General features: G+C 27.1%; 1 protein-coding gene across 3 annotated transcripts in view; it reads right to left on the bottom strand.

Moving 5' to 3' along the window:
* Positions 1-25,000, bottom strand: part of LOC100209816 (transmembrane protein 131) — a 65,705-nt gene that overhangs the window by 37,375 nt on the left and 3,330 nt on the right. For all 3 annotated transcript variants that reach the window (XM_065811963.1, XM_065811964.1, XM_065811965.1), the window contains 9 exons: positions 20,638-20,678; positions 14,337-14,365; positions 14,123-14,206; positions 13,870-13,990; positions 7,774-7,887; positions 3,332-3,454; positions 3,014-3,248; positions 2,743-2,799; positions 787-848 (listed from right to left, as the gene is read on the bottom strand). In XM_065811963.1, coding sequence (XP_065668035.1) covers positions 787-848; positions 2,743-2,799; positions 3,014-3,248; positions 3,332-3,454; positions 7,774-7,887; positions 13,870-13,990; positions 14,123-14,206; positions 14,337-14,365; positions 20,638-20,678 — 866 coding nt within the window. The remainder of the gene's footprint in view (positions 1-786; positions 849-2,742; positions 2,800-3,013; positions 3,249-3,331; positions 3,455-7,773; positions 7,888-13,869; positions 13,991-14,122; positions 14,207-14,336; positions 14,366-20,637; positions 20,679-25,000) is intronic.

Below are 25,000 nucleotides of genomic sequence, written 5' to 3'. Positions count from 1 at the left end.
GCAAGAAGTTGATTGGTAGCATTAGAAGTTATTAGAAGTCGTGGAGGCTACACAAAGTATTAATTTTGCATTAAAATTAATAATAGCATAAATCACGACAAAACTGTTTACATCTGACATTTTGTTTCAATAAATAATTTGCTATAAACACTTCTCATTCATTTAAATTCAGGCTCAAAACATGAAACTACAATGAATTACCTTTATTTTGGTATATATATATATTGATATATAAACATGTATTTCAATCATTTATTTTAAAAAAGAATATTTTTCAAAAACATGTAAACACTTTTGTCGCATACTGTATATATATATATATATATATATATATATATATATATATATATATATATATATATATATATATATATATAATAAATTAGTAAAAAATCACTTAACAAAATTTTTTTTCATTTAACACTGTGTTTTATAAATAAAGACTCATCAGAAAATCTTTCTGATGAGCCTTTATTGTTGCACAGTGAATGAAAAAAACTTTTATTAAGCGATTTTCTACTAATTTATAATTGCTCTGTTCTTTTAAGAACATTGAGCACTCTATTTTGTAGAATACATTTTAAAGTTGTCTATATATATATATATATATATATATATATATATATATATATATATAATATATATATATATATATATATATATATATATATATATATATATATATATATATATATAATATTTATATATAATATATATTTATATATATATATATATATATGTATATATGTATATGTATATACACACACACAGACACATATATCATACCGTTATTTGCAAAGATCTATTGCCATAATTTATAACATTGAGATTAAGAGATTTTGGCTCATCTGAAATTTAAAAAAATAATCAGCAAATAATAGAAAGCTAAAAACAGAAATAAACATCAAAATTAAAATCATAAAACACAAAACAAAATAGTTAAAATCGATATTAATTAATAAACTATTTGAGACCAAATTTTTTTTCCTTCAATTGTTTTTTAGTTTTCCATACAAATCATATAAGTGAATACAGGAAAATATATATTTTTGCATGAAAAAAAGAAAAAAAAGAATGTGTTTGGGTGGTAGAAATAAATGATTCCATTTGTAAAAGCTGACCCAAATAGTAACAATAGAAAACAATTTTCTGTTGTTACTATTATTATTACCCTTCGAAAATATACTAGACAACCCTCGGAACCCTCAAAAAGAATGAGGTCAGCAAATTATTGCCGACCTCATTCTTTTTGAGGTCGGCAATAATTATTTGATACAAAGGTGTGACCATAAAACATAGAAAGGAGGTTGGCAATTTTTCACTGACCTCAAACACTTTCAGGTCGGCATTGCCGAATGCTGATCCTGTTTTCGAGGGTTGACTAGGGGATTCAAAATAATAAAAAAACTGAAAAATATTAGTAATTCTACAAGTTTTTAATTACCAGTGCCCATATGCCCAATCAGTGTACCTGAGTTATATTCAAATAGACAATAATTAAAATTCGAAAATATATTAAATATACAACTGAGAAAATGTTTACCCCAAAAAAATCTCTAATAAATAAGTTCAAGAAAACATATTACAAATAACAATATTTTTTTGGATGAAATAAGAAACATAATTTTATCAAACCTTAAACTGAAAACAATTTAACTATATGTATGTATGTATAAATGTATGCATGTATGTATGTATGTATGTATGCAGGCTTTGTTAAGAAGTGTTACGCAACTCGCATTTTGCTTGCGAAAAGGCAACTTGCCTACGCGTTCAGCAGTTTTGCGTTACGCAAAAACTTTTTTAATATTTAAATTATCTTTTTATATTGTTTATGCGACGCTTATTCAGAAGAAATAAAGTCGTAAGTAAAAGCATTTAACCGCAATTGTAAACTAATAGGTTTTTTGTTAAAGAAAGAGTTTGTTTAATAATTTTTTTGTTGTTGTTAAAAATTAGTTAAAGAAAATAAAGTGTTTTAAGTTTTATCTTAAGGAAATAGATATATAAATTCCTTTTAAATATATAAATTATTTTTTGTCATAATAGTTTAAATAATGCATGATTTATTTTGATGGAAATATTTTATTAATAAGATATTTTGTTTATTGTCAATTCACTAACGTAAAGTTTTAATGACGTTCGTTTAATTTATGAAAATAAACTATGATCACATATGTTATCAGTAACTGATAAAACTCTTTATTGTTTAAAAACACTTTAAAAAGAATTCAAAAAATAAATAAGAAAAAATTTATTAACAGATAATAAAATGACCAAAAACCAACTGTAAAATTATAAGAAAATAAACAAATATTATGTTATGTTTTATGAAAAAAAAAATATTTTTTTCAAAATAGAATTTAGTTCATATTTGAAAAAAATGATTTTTCAAATAAAAACTAAGATTTTATTTGTAACTTTTGTTAAAGTGAGAAAAAAAAAACTGTCTGTATGATTTTTAACGCGTTAATAAAATAATACGCTAGTGACGCAATATAACTTCTAACAATACAAAATATATTTGCTGAGTTGAGTTACTTTGAAATGCGTTACGCATTTTCGTTACGCAGCGAAATCTCGTAACAAGGTTTAATGTATGTATATATGTATGTATGTACGTACGTACGTATGTATGTATGTATGTATGTATGTATGTATGTTTATATATATATGAATATATATATATGCATATATATATATACATATATTTAATATATATTTAACATAATATACAAATACCCATTGTTCTCAGAGTGCCAAAGTCTAATATATCAATACTTGTATATAAACCATGTTCTAAAAAAATTGTAAAATATCAGAATAAGCAGTACATTTACTGATGCAACACAGTAGATCTAAGATAAAAAAATATCTACACCAAGTTTAAAAAATAAATAAAACAAGAAAATACTAATACTAACAACTTCAAGTAATAAACTTGAAAATAAAGTTTTAGATCAAATCAAAGTGTTTTAAAGTACAACCTCGAGACAATAAATAAGAGCCTTACTGCTTGAAACACTAATTTCAAAAGGCAATATAATTATATGAGGAGGAGCTGGTGGACCTACAACAATACGAATGAAGCGAGCAGAATGCCCTTCTTCTTTCGAATGATAAGTGGCTTTCATAATAGACTTTGTTTCATAAGGTTGTATTTCCCATAACTTGCTTACACTACTGTAGTTACTGTTTGAGAGTGGATCCAAATGGAGATCATTCCCACTTGAATACATTTCATTTATCTAAAATTAAATCTTTATTATTATTATTTTTTTAAATCCAAATTATTTATTTGCAAACAAACAAACAAAAAAAATTTTTTTACTTGAATAGAATTACTATATGGATTATACATATTTATATAAGGAGAAAATACTGCATTGACTGGTATGCGTGCGGATACATATGATCGTAATCTATATGGATTTTTTATTCCAACACCAAATACCTAATTTCGAAAGAAAAAGAAAAAATCTGAATTCAAATATATAACAAAAAAAAAAAAAAATCAAAATTTAACCATAATGTGTATTTTTTTGAAGTTTTAAATTATCTAGTCAATGTATGGCCAAGCTCTCAGTATCAAGAGTTTACCTACCTCCAAATTAACATTTGTTTCTTCCATAATTGACTAGTGTTTTTCAGCAAATCCTATCTTGAATTCTTTTTCTAGAAAACATTTGTCAATGACCACTGATATCTTTTAAGATCAATTAAGTGATTCTGTTCTACTTTAATTATTTAAAATAAGGAAAGGACAGTGATAATTGAATTGCTTAATTGTTGCGCCAGTTAGTTTTATGAAACTTTTCTGGCTATCTATTTATGATACTTAATAATTATCAATCTATCAGATTGATAATTATTAAGTATCATAAGTAGATTGAAAAAAAAAAAGAAAGTAAAAGCTAAAATGTGTTAAAATGAAAATTTAAAATTGAAATCATCATGTTTGTTTTTGTGAGAATCTTTTTATTTGAACTATACTGGAAAATAGAATAGTAGAATATGGGCAAAGTTACTACACAAGCCTTGAGAAAAGGTGTACTGTCACACAGCTTATTTGACCATGCATATGTTGCTTTAACAACTTGGGCACAGCTCTTTATTAGGGTGGCTCTTAAAACAATATTTTTGAAAAAAACTTGTTCCTACCCCTTTACTTTGTTCTATATAATACTAAAACACTAGGTTTAAAATTTTTTTGAACAAAAAATTATTTTAGGGGTAGCTCAAGACCCTTAAAAATTTGACTGGTCCCTAAAATTTTGAAAGCAAAATTTCTTCTAAAATATGTCAACCTGGTACTCAAAAGAAGCGAAATTATATAAAAACTTTAAAAATAATAATCAATTTACAAAAAAATAACTTTTTCTTAAATAAACGCATAAAAACTATTGTTTTTAAGCTGAAATTAAAAAAAGTCATTATTTTCAAGTTTTAAAAAAATCGTTTTTTTAAACATGCTTTTTTTGTAAGGTAATTACTGTTTTTGAAGTTGTTTTATAATTTCGCTTCTTTTGAGTACCAGGTTGAAGAACTTTTATTTTCAAAATTTTAGGGACCAGTCAAATTTTTAAGGGTCTTGAGCTACCCCTAAAATAATTTTTTGTTCAAAAAAATTTTAAACCTAGTGTTTTAGTATTATATAGAACAAAGTAAAGGGGTAGGAACAGGTTTTTTTCAAAAATATTGTTTCAAGAGCCACCCTACTCTTTATAAGTTTTGATTAACTTACTTGTTCTAAAACACCATAAAATAAATATAGTTAAAGAGATCTAACAACAACCATAACTAACTAAAAAGTTTCTTTTTTTAAAAAATAGAGTAAAAGATTTGATATTTCAACAATACAATATAATTTTACAATACTCTTTATGTATAAATAAAAATCCTCATTAAAAATTGTATTTGAATTTTGCTTTTTTCAAACACAGACAAATAATGTTTAAAAATTGCATTTACTCATTTACAAATAATTTCATTAACTTAAGCCCATTCTTTTTTTAAGAACACACACACACACACATATATATGTATATATGTATATATGTATATATGTATATATGTATATATGTATATATGTATATATGTATATATGTATATATGTATATATGTATATATATATATATATATATATATATATATATATATATATATATATATATATATACACCTGTATTTTGAGCTTAAAAAAAAGTTGCTCATAAATTCAGCATGCTGGCTCTTCTTGAAACATTTATGGAAAACTTTTATATTTTGTTGCAGAAAAAGTGTCATCATAATAAATTAAACTCTTCTCTTTAATAAAATATTATGAAAATATATTTAGAATTACATGTAGTATTTTAAAAGTTCATTTTATATTTTTATAAATATTGATCATTTTTGCTTAATTCTAGATAATGATTATGATAATAATAATAATATTAATAATAATAATAATAATAATAATAATAATAATAATAATAATAATAATAGTAATAATAGTAGAAATCTGAAAATTTGCCATAGGAAAAAAAACCATAAGTCAAGAAATCAAACAGCATATTATTGGCCTTAATATAAGAGATCACTCTAATATTGAAATATCTCAAAACATAAAGTGTGTTTCATCTTTATGTGCAAGTAAAACTATTGGAAAATTTAATGAAACTAGTAGTACTGCTAAAAAAAAAGCTGAATGACTAAGAATGATAAGTATCATGATGATAATTTTATTTATCAAATTGCCAGAAAAAAACCTAAATACTCAGCAAAACAGATTGCACAAGAAATAAATCTGGCACTTAAGAAATCAAATAAAAAGACAAACAGTTAATAGAGTAACAGACTGTAAACTGCGGCGCTCTGTTGCTGCTAGAAAACCATTATTAAAACCAATAGACCGTTTAAAACAAATTAAATTTCAAAAATTAATTTAAAAAATGAGTAATTATGAGTTAAGAATTGTTTTAAGGGATAAAACTAACTCCACTGTCCTAAATCGTAAAAACAAAGTAACTGTCAGTAGGCATCACAATGAAAAGTATAATAGTCACTGTATTGCACTAGTGCTACAAAGATGGAGCTGGTGCAGTTAGTATTTGGGGCTGCATCACATATGATGGCCTAGGTCTACAAATGTTATACAAAGGTCAAATAGACTAACATAGATACATTGACACATTGAAAACTATTTAACTATTCAATGCCTACCAAGGACCTTTTTTTTGGTAACAAGCCAGAACAAATGTTTTAACAAGACGCTTCATGCCATAAAGCAAATTCTGTACAAACTGGTTCGAGCAAATCAATATCAGGGTACTTCAATGGCCAGCTAGATCACCTGATCTAAATCCAATTAAAAATATTTAGACAGTGTGAAAAATATTTAGACAGTGTGGGACCGAAAAATTATCAAAGAGCAAGTAACTTCAGTTGAAGATCTAAGAGAAAATATAAGAGTCTTTTAACGGTTTACCATTTAAATATTGTTGTATACATTTTAATTCTATAAGAAGATGTGCATTATGCATAAAAAATAGAGGTTGTCAAATTTCTTATTAAAGTTAGTCTTTAAAACAACTTCAAAACCAAGCATGCTAAACTTAAAAACAGTTTTTTTTTTATTATATATGATTAATTTATTCCAAAAAATTAATAGTTAAAATAACTAAAAAAAAAGTTTAAGTTTTGAAGAAAAAAATTTAGTTTAATTTTGTAGTGTGCTAAACCTTTGAGCACTATTGTATTTAACATAATATTTATTTTAAGAAAAATAAGTTTTGATAAAATGTAATTAATTTGATTTATTTTTGGATAAATGTTCTGGAATTACAAATCATTTATCCTTTTAATTGACAATGTACCAACCAATGACTTTTTAAAAATAACGCTTATAAAGACCATTTTAATAACGGATGTTTGACAGGGGTCGAAATAAGTTTCGGACATCACCGCCCTTCAGACCATTATTAAGACTTGAGGTACCTATAACTTTTTTAAACTTTTTGGATAATTAACCATATATAAAAATCTTTAAAAATAAACCAAAACTCTATGTTAAATATCTAAAAATTAAATCAGATAAGCATAAAAAATTTAAAAAACTCTGCAAAAAAGCCCAAAAATTTGATACTCTGATTTGCTTAATAAGCACTAACATAATTCGAAGCAAGTTTGACAAATAATATAAGAATTTACTGGTAAACATAAGACAACCTCAAATGAATTAGTTAATAACTGTACTGAAATCATCACTAAAAATTTTAACAATAGGAAAAAGCCTACCAAATAATACTGCTTTATTAATTAATTTTTAACTTTTTAATATAATTTATATACACAAAAAAAAAATTCTAAATAAAATTTTTAAATTATATCAAACTAATATAAGCTGTTGTTATTAGTTAAAACCTAAAACTATTTAAAAATGACACACAACTGCAATTTTAGTTTGTAAAAAATAATAATTAATTTACAACCAAACTAGTTTTTGGTCAGGCTTTTTTGTCTTATGATAAAGCATAACCAGCCAATTATTTAGCATTAAAAAAATTTAAATACATGATTTGCCTAAAAAATGTTGTTACAAAGGAGAACAATCTTATTTAATACATTGTTATTGATAAAATAATTAACAATAATTATAGAACTCTAACTTATTCAAAACTTTTTTTCCTTTATTATCAGCAAATTCATTTTATTTATTTTTTTGATTACTATCTTTTAGAATACTTTAAAGAAAAAAAAATTTAACTATAAAAAATGGTTAAAAAATGTTACCTGATAAGGAAAATTGCCTTTTGAAGTATATATATAGACAGTGTTTTCCACATTTCCTAGAACTGTAGCCAAGAATACCAAATCTATAGTTATATTTTTAAGAGGTGCAAGAACCTAAATAATGATACAAATATATAAGTATGAAACATAAAACTTTAGCATAAATATAAATAATAATTTAAAATTCTTTATTTCAAATTAATTTAAAATAAAAAATTTGTAAATAACTATTTATTTAAAAAATCTTATTTTAAATAATTATTTTAAAAGTTTGGGTATATTTGATTAACTCCAATTCAACTAGTTTTAAAAAGGACAATGTCGTCAGAATTAGTTTGTTTTTCATAATAAAGTTATTGTAGTGTAAATAAAATTTTTTGTAATGAGTATTTTTGGTGCATATATAACAACATATATAACAACATATTAACAACTCATAATTTTTGTCTTAAATAACATTTATGTACTGCATAAATCAATAAACCCAAACTAAAAAAAGTAAAAGGCAATACAAAATTGAAAATATTTTTTTTTTTATATATATATAATTATATATATACATATACATATATAATTATATATATACAAATATAATTATATATATATTTAAACAACTTTAAAAAGTATTCTACACAATAGAGTGCTCAATGTTCTTAAAAGAACAGAGCAATTATATTAGTAGTAGAAAATCACTTAACAAAAATTTTTTCCATTTCCAACACTGTGTTTCATCAACAAAGATTTATCAGAAATGCTTTCTGATGAATTGATTTCAATTGATTTCAAATGAAATCATTTCTGATGAATCTTTGTTGATGAAATACAGCGTTAAATGGAAAAAAATTTTGTTAAGTGATTTTCTACTACTAATATATAATTATATATATATATATATATATATATATATATATATATATATATATATATATATATATATATATATATATATATATATATATATATATATATATATATATATATATATATATATATATATATATATATATATATATTTAAACACTTTTAAAATGTATTCTGCAAAATAGAGTGCTCAGTGTTTTTAAAAGAACAGAGCACACACACACACACACACATATATATATATATATATATATATATATATATATATATATATATATATATATATATATATATATATATATATATATATATATATGCTCTAATTTATAATTGCTCTAATCTTTTAAGAACATTGAACACTCTATTTTGTAGAATACATTTTAAAGTTGTTTAAATATATATATATATATATATGTGTATATATATATATATTTATATATATATATATATATATATATGTGTATATATATATATATATATATATATATATATATATATATATATATATATATATATATAATATATAAATATACACAGTACTGTGAATAAGTTTTAGACCACTTACATTTTTTCAAAAAATCCTGGAGAACTCTTCTCAAATATTTAAGTTTGTAGTTCAATATTATAAACTTACTTAAAGCACATGTACTTCACACAATATATGTAACAATTACAAACTTTTTAATGTCAAACTTCATAAAAAAACTCTTAATATCTACTATGTCCTCCTTTTACCTTATTCAATTAGGTTATCAATTCCAGTACTCCTTCCTCTGCCATTTCATTTAAATAATTTTTGTCACGCGGGAACAATGTTTTACGTCATTTTCCTGCTGCAGAATAAAACTATGACCTATTAGTTTCATTCCAGAAAATACAACGTGGTCCCTTAGGATATCCTGATATCATTCCCCGGTGAGTCGCCCCTCTATTTTGATCAAATCACCTACTCCAGATGAAGATAAACAGCCCCAAACTTGTAAAGAGTCTCCTCCGTGTTTAATAGTAGGGTTTAAACACTCGGACTGATAAACTTCTCTAATTCTTCTTCAAACATATTGGTGTCTTTTTGTTCCAAATATTTTGAATTCGGACTCACCGGTGTACAGAACCTGATTAAACAATTCCTTGGCCCAATCTTTGTGTTATTTTGCATATTTAAGTCGTTTTTCTTTATTGTCACACCGTAATAATGGTTTTCGAATTGCAACACACCCTTTTAATTTCGATTTGAGTAGATGTCGTCGAATACAAGAAGATTTGACAATTTTCCTAATTGCTGTGTTAACGTCCTTTGCCAACTCAGTTGATGCTTTTTTTGTATTTCTTAAAAAAAAGGTTTTTAAATATTTATTGTCATCTTTTGTTAGCTTAGGAGGTCTACCACTTTTCTTTCTATCTTCAAAGGAGCCAGTTTATCTAAACTTTTTAATGATTTCTGTAACAGCAGTCTTCGAATATCCTGTTTTAGATTATATTGTTTTAATAAATAAACAAATCCCTCATGTTCTCTTATCAATTTTGTTTATTTATTCAAAATAATATATTCTTTCAACTTTTCTTATATATTATTAAACTTAAAAACACTTTAAAAAAATTACATAGGAAAAAAATGTAAATACGTTTAATTATACAAGTGGTCTAAAACTTATTCACAGTACTGTATGTATGTATGTATGTATGTATGTATGTATGTATGTATGTATGTATGTATGTATGTATGTATGTATGTATGTAAGTATATATATATATATATATATATATATATATATATATATATATATATATATATATATATATATATATATATATATATATATATATATATATATATATATATATATATATAGTTATATATAAAGTTAAAGTTAAAAATAAAATAAGGTCTATGAAAGAGTCAAATGGAAACTTTACTTCTAATGAAAGCCATATAGCTACGATCCTTAAAAATTACTTTTCATCTGTTTTTACTCCTTTAAATTTGAGTCAATCGCTGCCAACATTCGAAAAAAGCACATTTTCTGTGATTGATGAGACGTCAGTCTTGAATAGACTTAATGAAAACTACATACAAGTGTTACTTTCAAACCTAAACTTCCATAAACCAGCAGGCATAGACGGCATTCACCCACACGACCTTAACAAATGTTCATCTCTAAACGTGCCCATTACCTACATATTTATAAAATCTATTTGTGAAGGTCGAGTCCCAGCCGCGTGGCTGGAAGCTAACATAACACCGCTTCACAAGAAAGGATCTAAACTTGATGCATCAAACTACAGACCGATTTCCCTAACTTCTGCCAGCTGCAAAATGCTAGAGCATATTGTAAAAGATTGTTTAACCGAGTATCTAAGTGCAAATAATCTTTTATCTCAAAATCAGCACGGGTTTGTTCCAAAAAAATCATGCATTACCAATTTATTGGAAACTGTCGATCAGATCTCACACTCAATGGCAAAAGGCTATAGTGTAGATGTTTTATATTTAGATTATGAAAAAGCATTTGACACACCTCCTCATGATCTTATGCTCCACAAAATTTCTGGTTATGGTATCTCTAATATGCTTCTTAATTGGATAAATTCTTTTCTTTCTAAAAGAACACAACGAGTTGTCATGGGTTCCACCATTTCAGATTCGTTACCAGTCACTAGTGGTGTCCCTCAAGGATCTGTTCTAGGACCACTTCTGTTCATCTTATACATTAATGACATAACAGACCTAGTTAGCAATCCAATGAAGTTATACGCTGATGACAGTAAAGTTATTTCCACAAATTTTACACCTGAGAGCCCAGCTCCGCTCCAGAAGGATATAAATCACATTGTGTCTTGGACTCTAACCTGGCGCTTACAACTTAATTACAAAAAGTGCTTTATCTTACACTTTAACAAAAGCAAAAAGGGAAGCAGCTTCTTGATTCCTCGTACAGTGAAAGAGATCTTGGGATTTGCATTTCACACAAATGGGATACACACGTTGAAATAATATCATCAAAAGCTAACTCTGTGTTCTCGGTCAACTAAAGAAATCATTTATTTATAAAAAAGAGTCTTTACACATCGCTGGTCAGACCTCACCTTGAGTATGCTGCTCCTGTGTGGAACTATCTTTCTGCACTCAACGCTTAAAAAATTGAAAAAGTCCAAAACCGTGCCACCAAAGCAATTCCATCTCTCAAAGCGTTATCCAGTGAAGCCATATTAGCACACCTTGATCTTACCTCACTAAATGAAAGACGCAATTGATGTGATTTAAACTACAACTTCAAATTTATAAATAATTTAGAAATATTTATTGGATTAACCCACAAATTGGCTATCCATCTGTGCGAATAACTAGAGGACACTCTCATCGTCAATACGAAGAGTTTTTTAACGCTTCTGACCTCAATAACAACATGCGTGCTATTTCAACTAGACTCAATTTCTTTCCTAACAGAGTAGTAAACCGATAGAATTCACTCCCACAAACTGTAATTGACTCTCGTCATCTCAATGAATTTAAAAGTCGTTTAGACAAACACTGTAGCCAACACTAGTATTAAAGTTAATGTACTGAATTGCTGCTACAGCTCATTGTCTACTGGCAAAGAGCTAAAGGGTTGCTACCCCTTTCAAGTGACATTTTATTGTTCGCCGCAGCTTATCATCATCATCATTATTATTATTATTATTATTATTATTATTATTATTATTATATATATATATAACACATCGCTCAATAAGTCCGTAGGATAGCTAATAAAACAACAACATTTTGACATAATTTGATTTTATTCATCAACATAGTCTCCTTTTAAGGCGATACAGTTATTCCAGCGCTTCTCTAACTTTTCGATACCATGTTTGTAGAACGATTTATCTTTTCCTTCAAAATATGCTTCAGTTTCGGCGATGACCTCCTCATTCGATCCAAATCTCTTTCCCTGGAGCATCCTTTTGAGATCTGAGAACAGCCAATAATCGCTGGGGGCCAAATCAGGCGAGTATGGTGGATGGGGCAACAATTCGAAGTGTAATTCATTCATTTTTACCATTGTTTTCATTGACTTGTGACACGGTGCATTGTCTTGATGAAAGAGAATTTCTTTCTTTTTTATGTGCGGTCGCTTTTCGTCAATTACAGCCTTCAATCGTTCCAATAATGCCATGTAATATTCGCTGTTGATCGTTTTACCTTTCTCAAGATAATCAATGAACAATATACCATGGCTATCCCAAAATATGGAGGCCATAACCTTGCCAGCAGAAGTTTGAGCCTTTGGGCGCTTTGGGGTCCACTTAGCCGACTGTCGATTTGACTCAGGAGTGAAATGGTGGATCCATGTTTCATCCATTGTGACGTAGCGACGCAAAAAATCCTTTTTATCTCGGTGAAATAGTGCCAGACATGCTTCAGAATCATCAATTCGTTGTTGTTTTTGGTCCGGTGTTAGCAAACGCGGCACCCATTTCGAACAAAGCTTTCTCATACCCAAATGTTCGTGTAATATTGTAAACACACTGCCTTCTGATATCTTTATGGCCTCGGCAATCTCCTTCAATTTCAATTTGCGGTCGGATAAGACGATTTTATGGATTTTTTTGATGTTTTCCTCAGTAACTGCCGAATTTGGGCGACCGGAGCGTTCAGCATCATCGGTGTTTGTACGACCACGTTTAAAGTCAGCAAACCACTTTTCAACCATTTGCCTCGATGGAGAGGAGTCCGAATAACACTTATCAAGCCATTGTTTGGTCTGCACCGTGTTTTTTCCCATCAAAAAGCAATGCTTAATGAGCACACGAAATTCTGATTTTTCCATTTTTTTCAATTCACATAAGTTGATTCAATCGTTCACACACTAACTTGGTAAATAATGGTCCGATTGTCATGAAACTTTGACAGATATCGTTTGAAGGTTGGTACTTTCTAAAAACAATACGGATTCGGTATTTGTGTTGCCATCTATATGTCATCCTACGGACTTATTGAGCGATGTGTTATAATATTTAATGAAAAGATTTTGTTAAAATCAAGGCAAATTTTATCTTTTATCTATTTGCATGTGAAATATTAACATATAAAAACACTTGAAGATGGGTTGTTTTCACTGTGAATTTTGATGACAGCTTTAATAGTTGTCTTGACATGGACTTATTAACTAGAAGTTATTTGAAAACATCAAAAAAAAATTTAAAATTTTATATATTATCTATATGTGTATATTCATAAAATCATAAACACACTATTTTTTGAAACTTTGAAGAATGAAACGGAGGCTGCACAATAACAGCTGTAATCTCTATATCATTTTTATCACTTGGATTAGAAACCATAACCAGTCGTACATTAGGCATTCCAACAGGTCTAAACAATATTTTTTTAAAGAAAATATAAATTTTTTCTATTTCAAATATATCAAAAAGTTACAAAAAAACATTACTTTATTCACAAATACAAAAAACTAAAAAAGTTAAATGTAAAAAAAGTCATGCTTACTGTTCTTTGAAATCAAGAAATGCTGGCTCAAAAAGAAGTATTCTAAAATTTGGCACTGAGTATGGAACAGACGCAGTACTGGGACTAAATATAAAATGTCTATAAATACCATTAAAAAAATATATGAATAAATTTTTTTAATTTATAAGACATATTTCGATATTATTTTTAATGCAATTAAAAATAATATATACATGAAAAAACAAAAAGTTACCTTCCATCATGAATGTTCTTTGATAAGGGCTAAAATTAAATTAAATTTAAATTAAAAAATTTAATTAAAAAGTATACATTTTAAATATTTAAAAGCAAAAAAGAGAAAAATAATTTATTAAATTTATTACTTTCATGAAATAAAGAAAACTATTATTAATATAGCTTACATTATTACTATGAATAATCATACAAATAAAATTTCAATCCAAAATAACACTTCAACACATTAATCTTATATGGAAATAACATTTCCATGTATTACAGAACTTCAATACAAAATAACATTTCAATACAAAATAGTGCTATGTAATGATTTGGTAGTTTTATAGTGATATTGTTTGTTTTTGGTGTTTTCTTTTTGTTAAATATTAATTCAGGTTACTGCTAATATCTCCATCTAAACATTGATGTACTAGTAAACATGCTCTTTTTAATACAGAGTGTACAACTGAGAATTTTATTCTCTGATGATGCAATTTATGCCATTTGCTCTTCTACCAATTAAAGCAAAATGTTTTATTTGAGGTAAAACGATTGCGCTATAAGTTGTTGTAGCTGCTTTTGTTGTTAAAACAGTTTTGTTGTTTTGTTGTTAGTCACAAAAATATTTAAGAAACTATTAACTTAAACTGAGGACTTAAACTATGGGTTAACAAATTTATTTAAAACTTCTTTTTTCTTTTTAATACTTTAAACTAAAAAAAAAAAGATCTGTTAGAAGTTTAAGCTTTAATTAATCAAAATCATCTGGTACACTGATTTCTATTGATTAATACATTCTATGCACCATTTGGTTAGTACTAGAAATAGTTTAACCTAATAATTAATAATGACCTAATTCAAGTCAGGTCAGGTTATCCTGCTACTGGTAACATGTAACCCAGTACAACCAGTTTTATGTCCTGCTGCCTTGTAGGATATGCTTTTTTTAGGCAAAGGCAAGGAGAAGCCAACTCCAACTTAAAATACCCCCTGCCTTGGGGCTCTTGGTTGAGTATAGGCTAGAGATGGTGTCTCGATAAAAATACTCATCTTGGGCAGATGTTAAACACATCAGACTGCTGTCTTGTAGAAGGCCTTAAGAAGACGCAAGGGGTAAACAGATTCTAGCTGTTGACCAGCCAAACACCCCTTCTTCATCTATTAGACTGGCGCAGATATATTTTTAATACATTGTTTCCAGTTTAGGATGTTGAATGCTGGGTTTTCTTGACTTAATGCATGGATATTGCATGTGTCTCTGTTTTTATGACTTGGCAACTCATTCAATTATCTCCTGATGATGGTACAGCTCTAAAACGCAGTTTTATGGTTTTGAGGCCGGCTGGTAGTCAGGTTTCCCAAACTTCTATGGTAGCTCTCAGAGAGGCTGATTCCATCAACAGCTAAAAAATATCAGAGTATTAACAGTGTCATGTTGCGCATGGATGGTGTCCCTGTTTGTAATTTTGGTGTGCATTGTCGAGGCCACATTTGGAGCCCTTTTTTATGGCTTAGGGTTTATTAATAGTAATGAGGCAATTGCTTAGGCTATTAAATAGTGTACTGAGCACACTATTTAATACGCTTGAGTAAAATTTTTTAACAAATTTAAAAATGACCAAAGTACCAAAAACTATAAAACACAAAAAACCATTGTCATCACCAAGTTCTCTAAACCTATCATTCACTAATATTTATGATCTTCGAAGTAACTTCTCTTCTGTTGAGTCTTATTTCTTGCAAAGTTCACCAAACCTACTTGCTCTTTGTGAGACTAATCTGAATTCAGCTGTCGCAACTTGTGATCTTAGTGTTGACGGTTATCTTCCTTTAATTGGTAAAGACTCCAATAGTCACATGCTTGGCCTGGGCATTTACGATCTTCCGGATATCCTCACATCTAAGGTGGCATTGTTCGCTGATGATACTACCAATAATTCTTGTCATGATAAGAAGCCAACACTCTCTGATTTCTTAAAGAGGGCATTTGAGCTTGAAAAGAACTTCACTTCTGATACAGCATGGGGCTCAGAGTGGCTGGAGAACTTTAATTCAGATAAAACCCAATTTTTTTTAGCCAATGATTATCGCAATAATTTAGATCTTCCTATATATATGAACGGTAATGTACTCGATGAGTCATCTACCCTTTATCTTCTAGGATTAACTCTTACTTCCAATCTTCCTTGGAAACCATATATCAAATCCATTCCAAAATTAACATTTGCTAAAGTTGCATCTATTTATCATGCTCAACACTTTCTTACTCAGGATTACTGCTTCCAATACCGGTAGTACCGAAACCAGAATATCGGACTTTTTCAAGTACCAAAATACCGGTATTAGTTTGGCTCCATACCAATATTAAAAATATATGTTGAGGGCTTGTGATATAGCGGACACGATCGCTTTCTTTACACGAAACACGAAAGTAAATGAAATATTTTTAAAACTCCCAGTCATGATAAACAAAACTCATTCATCTTGTAATGAGAGTTTAAAATCACGCTTGCTAAAGAGTTTAGGATGGAGAAAATAATAAGTTCCTTAATTGCTTTTTTATTAAAAAAAATTAGTAAAAATATTGTTAAAAATAAAATTTGTTTAACTTATAAGTAAAATTTTGTCTTCCTTTTATTTACAAAGCACTGATTTAAAAAATTATCATTACATCACACGCTTTAATGTAGAATAGTCATAAGATATAGATTATATATATATACATAATATACAAGCATAAGAAATCTATTTCTTATGACTATGGTAGAACATTTAGTTTTGCACTAACTAATGCAAAAGCAATGTTTTTAGAAAATTTCTAAAAGAAAATTAAAACTTAAAAATATTTTTAATTTTGTAAAAACATCAAGATAATAGATTATATAAAGTTATTCATAGTGTAATTTGCCAATTTTGTCTTCCTTTTATTTACAAAGCACTGATTTAAAAAATTATCACTACATCACTCGCTTTAATGTAGAATAGTCATAAGATATAGATTATATATATATATACATACATAATATACAAGCATAATAATCTATTTCTTATGACTATGGTAGAACATTTAGTTTTGCACTAACTAATGCAAAAGCAATGTTTTTAGAAAATTTCTAAAAGAAAATTAAAACTTAAAAATATTTTTAATTTTGTAAAAACATCAAGATAATAGATTATATAAAGTTATTCATAGTGTAATTTGCCAATGGTATGCCATGTAAAGTTATAGAATTAACAGCAATTATAATTATATTTACTAAAAAAACTTTATGCATTTTGAATTAAGAATAAGAAATCATCTTAACATCCAAAAAAACATAAAATGTACCAAAAAGTATTCAGTGAGTTTGGCACTAGTGTATGAGTTGACGAAAGTTTTGTGTGGTTTTATTTTCCATGCTTTAAAGAAAATCAACTTGTAAAGTGTAAGAAATGCAACAAAGAGATAAAATTAAATGGTGGAAGTACCTAAGAACTAACCATGAAATTGACACGCAGAAGAGAAAATTGTCCCAAGATGCAGCACTGTCATCAATTTTGTTTTCATTGGTACTGATTTTTAGGTAATTGTGATCAACAGTTGTACATTGTGCAATTCAACTATGTGTTCAAAATGTTTAGTACAAAAAGCCGTCAACTTCTGCACACAAAAAAAAAATGAAAGTAATCTGCAATTACAACAATAGCAGTGAAAGTGATGAGGATAGAAATACTGATGATGAAACAAACAAAACCAATGATGGTGAAGACTTTTCCGGCGAGTTTTAAGTTGTAATGAGTGAAAAGAATAATTCTGTTAAACTGACAGAGAATGATCAAACACTTCAAAAATACGCATTAGACAAATTTGGCAAAGATCTTTGACTAATACTTGACTACAAAATTCACTGGAGTAGCTTGCACATAATGCTCGAACGTTTTGTAAAATTGAAAAACTCCATTCGAAAGTCACTGATTGACTTTGAGTCCAAAGTTGAGGTAACTGGAGAAAGAGTTGAGGTAACTGAAGAAACAGCAGCTAAAATGCAATTTTAGCTGCTGTTTCTTGTCTTGCGCCAGTAAAATTGGCTGTAAAACATTGTGCCGAAATGATTCAATACTGTTGTCAGCCGGTACAAAACTAATGTTTATGATCAATAATCTTGGAGAAATTGATTTAGGTGTAAAGTTAAAAGCTATGTTGGTGTGATGGTTCAATGAGCAACGTACATCTTTTTCCAGCTTACTACAATATCTGAAAAAGGGCCTTCAACTTATGAGAATTTGGATCCAGCGCTATCTTTTGAGCACCTTAGCAAAGCAGCCATTGTAAATACCATTGCTTAACTGAATGATCAGCTCAATCAGAAAGCGTATAATCCTCTCCCTTCCACCAGTGTTTTTTCTATGGAATACTTTTGCCATATCTGGAGCGGATCTTCTAATGATGCCCTTTCTCTTTTAGACAAGGTGCAAAAATGCATTATAAACATAGTTGGACCTGCTTTTGTAGCCAACCTCCAACCATTATCACATCGCCATACTGTTGCTTCTCTTTCTCTTTTTTTTCAAATACTATAATGGGCACTGCTCTAATAAGCTAGTTCCTTATGAGCCGTCTACTTTTATTTATTTTCTTTTTCTGTGACTGTTCCTAAGTGCTACAAAAACTCTTATTCATCTAGTTTTTTTCCTCAAACATCAGTTCTTTGGAATTTGTTTTCTTCTTTTTGCTTTCCTGATTTATATATTTGCAATCTTTTAGATCGTCTGTCAATTGTTATCTTGCTGTACAAACTTCTTTTTTTCTCTTCCAGTAACTTCCAACTCTAATAGTGGTTGCTTGCAGCTTTGTTGGAAGCAAATATGTTAAAAATATATATATATTTTCTAGCAATACAGGTAGACAATTTAATTTAAGTATGAAAGAAGAAAGATAAAGATTCCTCAGAAGATCAGTACTCTGATTCAAATTGAACTTTTTGGTAAAGAAAATGGATATTTTATGACATTAAATACTTTGAACAAATTATTACCAATTAAAGAGATGTTTACCAATTAAAAATGTTTAAAAAATTGGATACAAAGCATTCTGTTTTGCAACAAAATACAACTAAAATAATAGGGAAAAAAGTTAAAATAAGACTCAAAAAAATAGAATTCCTTCAGTGTAATGATTTAAGAATTTTAAACTTTATTAATAAAATTGAACTTTGATTCCAATTCAGAAAATCAATTTTGTTAAAGTTCTTGCAACATTTGAAATTGCTATTTCTGAATTGAGTAAAAACGATGCAAATTTTATAACAGCTGAAGGACAAAATTGTAACTAAATTGCAAACTGATATAGCCAAAAAAAATGATAAACACTACCAAAAAAAAGGATGGACAAGAGAATAGATCCAGTTTAAATGATAATTCATCTACAGAGTGGAAACATACCAAGTTCTAATGATCATTTTCACTATAGAACAAATACATACACAAATGTTTATAGATGAGCATGTTAATAAAAATAATGATGCTACTTCATCTTCAGTTGATGCAGATGATTTAATAAAAATAGCATCACATTTTGGATTGCAAAAAGAACTCCAAAAAGAAATACAAAATGCAATAATTTCTATTTCAGATCCACAAAACAAATAAAATTGTTGCCAAATTGATAAATATATTGAACTGAAAAAAGAATTTTGTCAATTAGATTTTTTAATAAATGGTCAACAACATAATAATAAATAATGGCCAACAACATATTTCATATAATGATAATATAATAAAAATAATGATCAACAACATATTTCATATAATGTTTTACACAGTATCCTGAAAGAGGATATTCTCAACAGCAGATCCACTTAGAACAAAAAGAAGAACAAGTTTAAATTTTACAAATGAAAACACTCAATTCATTTTTATAAAAAACACATTTTTTTAGAAAAAAAAAATATTTGAAAAAAATAATAGATCTATAATACTTTTTAAAATTTTTTAAATTTTCAAGTATATGAGTACTCTAATATTTCCTTTTTTTTTTCATTTGATATTCAAATTGTTGAAGAGCTTGAGTATTTGGATGATCTAAATAAAGATTTTTTAGAAACAGGAGTTTAAGATGATGATGGATAGAGTAAGGGGTGTCTTAAAAAAGTAAGAAGTCAGATAAACCAATTTTACTTATATTTTAATTTTTAATTTATTTAGTTAATTATTTTTTATAAAGTACTGTTCAAGTAATTTAAAAAATAACATTTACTATTAAAGTTAAACTACATTTAAATAACATTTACTATTAAAAACAACATTCTTTATATCAGCAGAAAACTCACAAAATTTACCTCAAAATTATTTATAGCTTGACGCTCTTGTGCAAAGAACCCTATAAAAATTAATAATGATAATGATATTGAATACAAAGAATTTAAATAATTTTAATAATGATGAAAGGTAACAATGGTACAATTGCTATATTAATCCAATTCAATAACATTAAATAAAATTAAACAATTGAGTACAACACTAAGACAAAAAGTATAAAAACAAAGTAATGAGCTATAATAATAAACGGGCAAACTAATTTAGATTTTCACCAACTTACTTTTTCTAAAACATAAATTTATTTTTGTATTTAATATTATTTTAAAGGCATTTTTTTTAATTATTTTTTTAAAAATATTGTATACAGTTTCTGTACAATCAGAAAATTATAATTCCAGTTTTTGGCATTCATAATATTAAACACCAGTATTGTACAGTATTAACATAAAACATCTTTAAAATTTTGAAAATACATTTAAAAACATTTTACAAAATAATTTTTTGTTTTTCATTACATACTTTATTTCCTTTCACATTATTCAAAAGTTAAATAGTATTTGACTAAATTATTTTGTTTTACACAAAATAAAATATATGAAAAATGAAGATGTTGAGCATTTTAAAACTCATTTGGCTGAAAGGTTAATTAAAAAATTATCAGCAACAGAAAATTTCCTTGCACTTGATGCCCTATGTTGAATTGTTTATAAAACAATAAGGCCCATGGCTAAATTGTTCTAAAAAACTTTTCCTTAAAATATAAGGATATTTCAAGGAGAGTTATTACATCAAGGATATTTTAAGGAAATTGTTTTATCAAAGATATTTACATATAGTAATATTTACTACTCTGAAATAAATACTTATATAACTTAATAATAATAATAATAAAAGTAGTGTTAACAACAATATAAATATTGATAATAGTAATAATAATAATAATAATAATAATAATAATAATAACAGTAATAAAATAATAATAATAATAATAACAATAATAATAATAAATAAAAATAGCAATAAAAATAATTAAAATAACAAATAATAATAAAATAACAAAAGATATTTAAATAAGTATTATAAGACCAGAGGCTATTCAAGAAAAATAATTTGGGAGGCCATAACTCCAGCGCTATGTTGTAAGAATATTTGGTGTAAACATTGCCGTATATCAGGCATGTCAAAGTGGCGGCCCGCGGGCCACATGCGGCCCGCAAGACCTTTTTTGGCGGCCCCCGACATTTTCATCATTTTATTACATATGGCGGCCCGCAGACATGCATTTCAAAATTGTTTTATTAAAAGAAACAATAAAATATCACTGAAATTAATTTTCTAACTTTTCATTAAAATTGAAACTCTGAAATTAAAACCATAAAAAATTATGACGATATATTTTAATTTTAGCAATCGAGATGAATTTTTATTATCGTAAAGCTGAACAACTAACTTGCACTTTTTAAATGGGACTATAATGTCCCATTCAAAAAGTGCAAGCAAAACGCAAACTTGAAGATGAAAAAAGAATTTTTCAATCAAAATGGGAAATGCTTTACTTTTTTACTAGCATTAATGAAAGTATTATTTGTCTGATTTGTCAACAAAAAGTTAGTGTGCCGAAAAAATTTAATATCAAAAGGCTCTATAAACTTCATCAGGAAAAATTTGTAATTTATCAGAAAGATAAAAGGACAGACAAATCGGCAAAAAGATAAACAATTTTCATTGTATCATTCACCAAGAAGTATTATGCGGAAAAACAATTGATCTGGATTGTGATTAAAAGAATAGCATCTGTTGTCAACTTTATAAGAGCAAGAGGACTAAACAATCGTCAGTTTGTATCATTGTTGGATGAAAATGACAGTGAATATGAGGATTTACCATATTACACTGAAGTTCGATGGTTATCATGTCACAAAGTACTCAAAGCATTCAATCATCAGAAAACTGAAATATTTCAATTTTTGGAAACATAAGGGCAAGATATTTCAGATATAAAAAATACCAAGTTTCTTCAAGATTTAGCTTTTCTAGTTGATATCACAAAACACCTAAATAATCTGAACATTATTTTGCGAGGAAAGAATTGGTCACCATAATGTTTGATAATGTCAGAGCTTTTCAAACCAAGCTTTTACTCTGGGAACGCCTAATCGAACAAGAAAATTTGGTACATTTTGAGACGTGCAAGTCTATGAAGCTGCATGACCCAAATTTTATGTTCAGCAGTGACTCAAAAAATAAAAACAATATAAAACAAGATTTTGAAGTAAGGTTTCAAGATTTCAAAAAATGTGAACCAAAGTTTGCTTTGTTCACCTCACCATTCAACTTCAATATTGAAAAAGTGGAAGAAGATCTGCAAATGGAACTAATTGAACTTCAGTGTGATTCTGTTCTCAAACAACAATTTACTGATGTTGGTGTACCCAAGTTTTATTCATTTTTACCACCACATCAATTTCCCAAGATGATTCAATTTGCTTATCAAATATGTGTAATGTTTGGCAGTACTTATCTTTGTGAGCAACTTTTTTTGCACATGAAACGAAATAAAACCTTTAAGAGGTCCAGACTTACTGATGAACATTTGTCTTCCATAATGAATGTGATAGCTAGCCAAGACATAAAACCAGACCTTATTAAGTTTTCAGCGAATAAAAGTTGTCAAATTTCTGGAAAATGCAATATTTTATAATGTTTGTTATTATTATGACAAAATACTCCTTGTTCATTTTTATTGTGTTCTTGTTGTGTGAAATAAATAGCAAAATTAACCTTCTGTACTTTTTTTAATAATATTGCAGTGATTTGGTAGATTTTAAATATAACTATAATCTTGTTTACTTCACATCAAACCAAACCAAAAGGACAGTTTGGGTTGAAGAGTTACACTTCATTCATCAGAAAAATAAGTATTACCTTGAACGGCCCTTACAATATTTCCTTAGGCTAAAGCGGCCCCCATACCAAATTGAGTTTGACATGCCTGCCGTATATAGATAATTTTTGTGAAAAAATTAATATTTGTCATTAAAAAAAACAAACAAGTTTTAACGATAACTTATAGAGTGGAAATATACCAAGTTCTAATAATCATTTTGAACATCCCTCAAAAAAAGCGACAATTTTATTTGATTTATGGAACAAATACATCCACAAGTATTTATAGATAAGAAAGTTAATATTAATAATGATGCTTCCTCATCTTCAATTGATTTAATAAAAAAAGCATCACATGTTGGATTGCAAAAAGAACTCCAAAAAGAACAGTGAAAAGAGCTGTTTTAAAAACAAAATCAATACCTGAATTTTGGAAGCACTCAAATGTCTCCCAAATACATTAAACGCTGTTGAAAGGGTCTAGAAGGAACACATCACAAGGAACACATAGAAGGGCAACTGAACACATCCAAAAAGATTAAGATATAAATATATACAATATAGATTATAAAGTATAAGTTGTAAAAAGGCATAGGGATTTATAAACAACATTTTTCTGAAAAGTTCTTCTTGTTTTTGAGATTTTGAAGGTGATTTATTTTAATACTTTGGATTATTTTAATACTTTGGATTATTTAAAGGATTTATTTTAATACTTTGATATTGTATGGATTTATAGTCATAATGAACAGTAGGATATTTTGGTCCAGATAACCTAATGTTGCTAGAAGATCATAAAATATAATTACAAGCAAGAGTTGTGTTAATGTAAGTGCTGTAGAGTGTTAGAGAAAACATATAGGTGTTTGTAATGACATTTAAATTTTTTCAAAAAAATTCTGGAGTCTATGGAACATTGTATTTTTAACATTATACTTTAGTTGGAATGAGAAACGGGTCTATAATCAGAGTAATCTAGAAAAATAAAAGATTGCAAGTGTTGTTAAAAGAGTTAACTATTTATTTATTTTCTTTCAATAATAACAGTAAAATGTTTATATAAATATATAAACTTTTTCTTTTATTGCTCTGACTATTATTATAAAAATTACAATTATTGTATTTAATAATTTTTTTTTAATAACAATTTTTGTTATTTTAAAATTAATAGGTTTTGTTAATATAACTGTTTGTAACTTACATGTTTGTGCATATATATTAAATTATTGTTTAAAAATAAAAACTGATTTACTATTATTATATAATTATTTCATTATTGTTATAATTGTTGTTGTTAATATATTATTATCTTTATCATTATTTGTATCAACAATATAATTTTTAGGTATTTATTTAAGACTATCTATTTATAACTGACCTTGAACAACAAATTTCAATAAAAAATTGAGAAATATGACAAAATTTTGTAACAAAAAAAAAAACATTAATTCAAATGCATAGCTATTATATGATCTCATTAAATTTTATTATCTAATA

Source organism: Hydra vulgaris, chromosome 12 (genome assembly GCF_038396675.1).
Source record: "Hydra vulgaris chromosome 12, alternate assembly HydraT2T_AEP".
Lineage (NCBI taxonomy): Eukaryota > Metazoa > Cnidaria > Hydrozoa > Anthoathecata > Hydridae > Hydra > Hydra vulgaris.
The sequence above is the reverse complement of the archived record's forward strand: the minus strand, read 5'-3'. Positions and strand labels throughout refer to the sequence as shown.